At 40.4% G+C, this 7,077-nt stretch overlaps 1 protein-coding gene across 1 annotated transcript; it reads left to right on the top strand.

Annotated features, from left to right (window-relative positions):
• Positions 1 to 324: 324 nt before the first annotated feature.
• Positions 325 to 5,717, top strand: LOC146714381 (uncharacterized). Its single transcript, XM_085439849.1, has 9 exons — positions 325 to 419; positions 515 to 651; positions 1,877 to 2,171; positions 2,520 to 2,671; positions 2,759 to 3,059; positions 3,178 to 3,323; positions 3,535 to 3,790; positions 4,424 to 4,602; positions 4,682 to 5,717. Exons 1-9 carry the CDS (start codon positions 325 to 327, stop codon positions 4,741 to 4,743), a joined length of 1,623 nt encoding a protein of 540 aa, XP_085295975.1. The 3' UTR covers positions 4,744 to 5,717.
• Positions 5,718 to 7,077: the final 1,360 nt, after the last annotated feature.

Genomic DNA, 7,077 nt, shown 5'->3' with positions numbered 1-7,077 from the left:
TATGTAGTAAATTGCCTGTTGCAAACCTCCACAAATACAAATATAGGAACTCCTAATTTGACACTTGACCTGGATTTATATGCATTTGTTTGTTTTTATTAATAACCACTTTTTAAAACTCATTTAGGTCAACTTCTTTACAACCTGGCACTGAAACAAAAAGCTGTCCAATCTTCAACCAGTGGCACTGTGGGTATTGCTGGTAAGGCAGTTGATGGAAACAGAGACGCAAACTATCAAAGTGGGTCTTGTACACTTACCAATGTAGAATCTGATCCCTGGTGGAGGGTAGACCTGGTAAATGTGTATACAATTGGGACTGTAATGATAACCAATAGACAGGAATTGGAAAATGGGCTGGATGGTGCCGAAATCTGGATCGGAAATTCTACAGCAATCAGTGACCCTGAAAGCATCAGGTGACAGAGCTTGATTTATAACCGTAAGTCATTATTATTTATTTATACTTATTTATATTTATTCTTTACTTTTTCTTTAAATGTTTCATACATAGGTGTGCCGTCATCTCTCACATTCCCAAGGGACAAGCGTTTTATTTTCCATGTAACTCTGTGAAGGGACGCTACGTCACTGTGTTTTTACCAGGAAGTGCAAAGGTCCTAAGTCTCTGTGAGGTTGAAGTGTACTACGGTAAATACCTTCAATTCTTTACTTAATTCTTTATTTTTTATTTATATCAGTAAGGGGTGTGACCAGGGGCGGTCCTGACCCGTTTTGTGCCATTGGCGAACCCTCCCTCTACCGCCCCCCTTTGAGAAAAGCAGACAAGTCAACAATACACCTTTTCCAATTAATATGTAATTAATATTATATTGAAAACAGTCCAAAAGATTCAATAAACCACATCTGTGTCTACTGTCTGTCTACTGTTTACTATCATAGCCAAATTGCTAACAAACGAACCCCCCCAGAAGTTGATTCTGTTCATCTGGACATAACATTTTCAGTGGGAGAAACATTTCGTCACTCATCCAAGTAACTTGTGTTTTTTGTGTGTCCCGTTTGGATCTTTAGCCATCAGAATTGTTGTCTTAAGGCCAAGAAAGATGCCAAGCGGATTTATTTTACCAAGTGGATCATCATGGCCTTGCCATATTGGTCCATTTGATTGATCTTTCTTATAATTACGTATTTATTTTATTTTCGGTTGCTACAAACGGGACAGACATGACTGGGGGATAGCACAGGGAGAAAGAATGAAAGAAAGAGAGGGAGAGAGAGAGAAAACCAGAGGGGAGAAGGGACGGTGAGAAAGGGGGGAAAAAGAAAGAAAAACAAACAAAACACCTGGATCACCTGTATGGAGAAAAAAAAAACAGAAGAGAAAGCAAAAAAAAAAAGCGCAACATAATAAATACAGCACCATCACAATAAACTAGCTAGCAGTAGATAACAGTAGATACTAAATATTAAACGATATTGTGCAGCACACAAGATAGACAGTGCACAATGTGCTTTGAGGCAGCAGCCAAGAAAGGTGTAGTCCACGTCTGTGAACACCCGTGTGTACACCCGTGTGTACACCTGTGTGGATCAGCATGCTTGTATTCCAATGATCAAAGCTCATTGATCAAAGACCACTGATCAATGGCCATGAGTACCATTCAGAGAGAGTTGGGGAATCGCTGCAATCACAGCATTGTAAGATGGTGAAAGAGATGGTGCTCGGGCCAGCCAGAGAATCCCCGTTGCCCCGCCCCTCTCCTCCATGTGCAGCAAGCAGCAGGCGCACCAGGCGCACCACGCCAAAATGCAATGGTATGATATCGGGGAAGCATGCGTAGGAGCAACCCTAACCCACTGGGTGTGAGAGCCCAACCAAAAGAAATTATTGTCTTCTTGGTTTTCCTTCAAGGATACCCATTACCCAATGTGGCACTCAAAGGAGAAGCTGCCCAGTCATCTACACTCTCTGTTGCCACTGCGTCCAAAGCCATCGATGGCAGACGGAACTCGTTCTATAGCAATGGGTTCTGTAGCCACACGGCTGAAGACGAGACCAACCCCTGGTGGAGGGTGGACCTGCAGCGAAGCTTTACAATCACTGCTGTAAAAGTCACCAACAGAGGAGACTGCTGTGCTGAAAGACTGGATGGAGCTGAGATCAGAATAGGACACTCACTGGAGAACAATGGAAACAGTAATCCCAGGTAATGATGAATTTATATCAGTCAATGGTCATTATGATTTTTGTTTATTTATTTGTTTTATTTTACATTAATTTGAACAGAAATATTTCAGAGATTACAACATAAATATTATCCACCACATGATGCTCTAGTTCAGGACTCCATGCAATTCATGATCAGGGATTGTAACATCTATTCCTTTTTCTGAATCAAAAATAAAACAAACAAGCAAATGTTTCAGAGATTAGAGTCTACATATTATCCACCACATGCTGATTATTGCTCTTCTAGTTCATGACTCCATGCTACCTCCTTAACATGAAGTCCACAATACTAACATAATGCTGCCCCCACACTCTCTGCTGTCAGGTGTGCTTCCATCTCACATATCAAAGCGGGTAAAACCTACACATACCGGTGTGATGGAGGCAGCATGGAGGGTCGCTTTGTGAATGTGTTTCTTCCTGGACAGAAGAAGACTCTCACCCTGTGTGAAGTGGAGGTGTATGCTGCCCCAGCAGGTAGAGCTTTAAGCGACTGGATCTGATCTACTGAAACACATCTGCCTGATACTGATTCATACTTGTTTCTTCTTTTCAACAATTTAGTGGAACCGCTTCCAAACGTGGCCTTGAACAAACAAACAGTACAGTCATCAACTTGGTATGGGCCAGTGTATGGGCCCTCAAAGGGTGTCGATGGGTGCAAAAATGGAAACTTGGACTCAGGATGCTGTACACACAATGATCAAGATCTGGGTCCCTGGTGGAGAGTAGACTTACAGGCTGTCTATAAAGTCAGTGCTGTCACCATCATCAACAGACAGGAAGCTGCTTTTATAGAAAGGATTCTTGGGGCACAGATCCTGATCGGGAACTCGCTGGATCAAAATGGTAACATGAACCCCAGGTGAGATCTGATTTCTGATAAATATGCTCCATAAACATTTTTTCCTTATTAAAAAACTGAACATTATATTTAAAAGAGTTACACTGAAACTTTTTAAAATTTTCTCTACATCCATCAGTTGTGGCATGATCACATCATTAGCGGGTACACCAACATACACATTCCAGTGTAATGAAATGGAAGGTCGCTACATCATTGTGATCATACCAGGAAAAAGGACTTACACAACCCTGTGTGAAGTGGAGGTGTTTGCTTCTCTATCTGGTAGGGTCTTGTTGTGCTATTTTTTAGAAATTGTTGTGGTTTTGTGTGCTTAAATTATTATTGTAAGATTTATACTGTTTTGATTTGTTTTTCTTGTATTTACCATTAAACTACAGAATATTTGAATGGAACATGTTAAAATGAAAGGAAAACAATAACAACCAAACTGGCTTAAACAAACAGAATCCTAAAGCAAAGTACTTCCCTGTAGTTCCAGAAGCTGTCACTCCTTTACCAACTCCTCCACCTCCTCCCACCCCTCCTCCACCTGTGAGCCTGCAGCTTGGTGGCAGGAACGTGACGGTGGTGGGAGAGAGGCTCTGCTGGTCTGATGCTCTGATGCACTGTAGACGTTATTACTGGGACCTGCTCAGCCTTCACAGCCAACAGGAGCAAAGCGAGTTGGAGCAGCTGCTGGGCCTCGTTCCTTTCTCCCTCACAGACCACGTCTGGATGGGACTGCGCAGGTACTGATACAGTAGTTATTGCAGTAGTCCGCAAACTATTCAGTTCCCCCAAATTGGTCCTGATGGTCTACAACATAAGTATGTTTGGATGCGATAAGATGCAAATGTCTTCTAAAACAAACAAAATAACAAACAAATGGAAAAGTGCTGTATAATTGCACAAAAACTACCAATTTTGTTGTGTTTTTTTTTCATAATTAATGAATAACGTTTGTGATGTTCAAGGTTCCTGCACAATACTAAGAGGCCAGATGCACTACCCTGTACTCTTATGATGCATGATGTCTGTGACAATTTGCAAACTTTGCAAATCAAATTATGCAGATGCAGATCTTTGCATTGCGCGTCCTTCCATTTTCTCATTTGCATTTCTGCCATTGCTGCAATAATAGGCCACTTTGCAAACAGCTTTCACTGTAAACACAACAAACCTGCTGTACCAAGGTTTTTTTCTGTTTTTTTAATGATTGTCATTGTTCTTTTAGGCCTACACAACATCAAGAAGATAAATATGGATCATCCAGCTTATGTGAAATTCAACAAGCAGCTTTTAAACGCCCATATGCTCCATAAAGAGCAACATCTCGATAAATGTAAATCTGTTCAGATCTGTTCATCTGTTCTGTCCAACAGATCCCTCAGAGGAGACGAGTGGTTCTGGATGTCTGGACAGTCCATGAATTTCTTGAATTGGCCACAGGATTTTGTTCCAGACTGTTACTCCAGCACCTGTGGGGGCATGACTAGCACAGAGCACCTCCTGTGGCAAGACCAGCCCTGTGAGGAGAGCCTCAACTTCATCTGCCAATCAGGTTTTACTTACACCACGTTAAGGCTTGTGTGCTTTTATTGTGCATTGCTTTAGTTGAACTTTTCCTCATGTTCTTTCAGGTGCTGACGATGGCGTGCAGAGAGTTTATTTCTCCAGCACCAAGGATCCAACAAGTCCATAGGAAAATCGATGACACTGTATAAACTGTGATGCATGATTTTTTTTGTTAGAAATAGTTTTCATTTGAATTTGTTTTACACTCCTTTAAACCATTCTTAGAAAAATTCAGTAATCGCATAAAACATTACGTTTTCTTTTTCATAAGTTACAGTCATGAATAAATGATTTGTCTTTAAAATCTTTCCTGTCTAGTTTGTAGTAATGCTCATAGCAATCATAGCAATTGTATTTCTACAAAACACGTGAGGTTGTTCCTCTGCATTATATAAAGCAATAAATGACTATAATAATGTCTCTAAAGTTATGGCAAAGACTGTAATGATGAAATGTGGTAATAAAGTTTGGATTAAAACATCCATCCATCCATCTTCATCCGCTTTATCCGGGGCCGGGTCGCGGAGGCAGCAGCCTAAGCAGAGAAGCCCAGACCTCCCTCTCCCCAGCCACACCACAATGTTGCGTGCGTGCATTTACTGGGCATTGCCTTAATTTAACTGTAACTCATAACCCTTTACGTGCTCAGGACAGTGTGCAAAGAGTTTACTTCGACAGCACCGCGATTGCCACACGTTCACAGTAAAGGTGAATATCGTCATGTATGCTGAAATGTATATTTTAAAGATAGATTTAATTAGAAACTTTATTTCTTAATCTATCCTTTGCTGAGGCTCCATAAGAAATGTGTGCACGAAAGGGAATTTGACTTTAAAAACATGACTAAAGCTGTTAATGCAGTACTTCTGTTAGAACCCCTGAATGTGAGCTGACAGACATCAACTCTGGTACATCTTGATTGTCTGATTTAAATTCAGAGGCAGACTTACAGGAATTGTCTCATTGTGTAAGCATTTATGGACACAAATGTGTTGGAAGCTAAACTTTGTTCTGTATTATGTCAAGACCAAAGCAATGAAATGCAGATCACGCTTCAACAATTCAGAACTGATGTACAAATTCATCAAAGCAATAAAATTCTCATTAAACCAACAGACACGTTTGCGTATTTTAAAATTGACCTTGAGGAAAAAATATTGAGACTCTTAATATGCTAAAATATTAAAATAGCACACATGTAGGACACACGCTTTCTCTTGTGAGTGCTTGGTTTAATACTCATATTCATACTCATTAAGGGAACATCTGGGTAAATAAATCAGTGACTTCCACTTGCTCACATTAGAATATTTTCTATAACAGTTTTAGTGCTTTAAATGAAGTCATGGGAAGTTTTGTCTTTGTACTGTGAATATGTTCAGCGTTACAAGCCTCAAAGTGAAAAGGGGCAAGCCAAAGCTTTGTTTTTTGTTTTTTTAAATCAAAGTATTTTCTTGCCTGTTTGAGCGTCAGAATTTTATATGAACAGGAGCAAGACACGTTAAATTTTCAGGGTTGGAAAACATATTTAAATTCTAAGTAAAGCAGTTTTTCACAATCTAAACCTGCAACCTTGTTTTTTCCCAGCACAATATTTTTTTCTGCAGCCAACTGTGAGAACAGCATTATGGGACATATCGATGTTTAAAAGCAAAATATCCATTCTGCAGAGAAACAGCAATGAGCTGTGGTACCCTGGATGATTGATCTGTTTCCTGATGACTGGTTCTTGTGTGACGCGTTGACTTGGGAATGAAATGACCCAGTTCTAAAAGGACACAATTACACAAAGGGAACATTGTGATTGTAGATCAACAGGGCACGTGTTTCTGTTACATTTCTTTAGGTGTGGTACAATCCTGTAGTTTCAGGGAGCGTGCAACTCCCATATCTGAGTAATGTGTTAACTGAAGCACGTTGACAAGTTCTAATATAAACCAAGTAAGGACAGATACACCCAAAAAATTAGGACAGGTTGAATCAGTGTAAAGTTGAGTAATGATTCACCTGGTCTAACTTGTCCTTCTTGTCTCGTGTCTGTGTCTGGTGCAGGCTGAGTCACTCGTTTGAAACTATACTTGTGTATCAAACTGTGCATTGTTTTATTTCTGCTGTTAAATTAATTCTTATTTAATGTCTAAACTGTTTATATAGAGCAATAATATGGCAGAAGAGTCCCATAGAAGAGTCTATGGGAGGATAGATTCTGGCCAGTGATGATCCAGCCCTGTGCTGATCCTGCCAGCATCTCTGGCGCTGATGCAGCCAGAGATGTTTTTAATGTTTTTAAGTTTGGGGTTTTTTGTGTCTGTGTCTGGGGGGAGGGTTCACAGCTAGTTTTAGTAACCCCGCTCCTTGGCATCGTCTGCCTTCCATCCTTTGTATTATAATAATTGCAAGCACATGGGGGGCGCTGTTGTAGTGTTTCAGATCAAAGCGTTTCTCCTCACTCGGTTTTAAA

Source organism: Copadichromis virginalis, linkage group LG3 (genome assembly GCF_057382275.1).
Source record: "Copadichromis virginalis isolate Kocher_CV1m ecotype Utaka linkage group LG3, C_Virginalis_male_GT1.1, whole genome shotgun sequence".
NCBI lineage: Eukaryota > Metazoa > Chordata > Actinopteri > Cichliformes > Cichlidae > Copadichromis > Copadichromis virginalis.
The sequence above is the reverse complement of the archived record's forward strand: the minus strand, read 5'-3'. Positions and strand labels throughout refer to the sequence as shown.

Bases quoted from the DNA above. Each gene is read 5' to 3' on its own strand.
- LOC146714381 (XM_085439849.1), top strand. From the start codon at position 325: ATGATAACCAATAGACAGGAATTGGAAAATGGGCTGGATGGTGCCGAA. The intron at 2,172-2,519 runs GTAATGATGAAT...CTCTGCTGTCAG, and splicing joins AATGGAAACAGTAATCCCAG to GTGTGCTTCCATCTCACATA. The intron at 2,672-2,758 runs GTAGAGCTTTAA...TCAACAATTTAG, and splicing joins GGTGTATGCTGCCCCAGCAG to TGGAACCGCTTCCAAACGTG.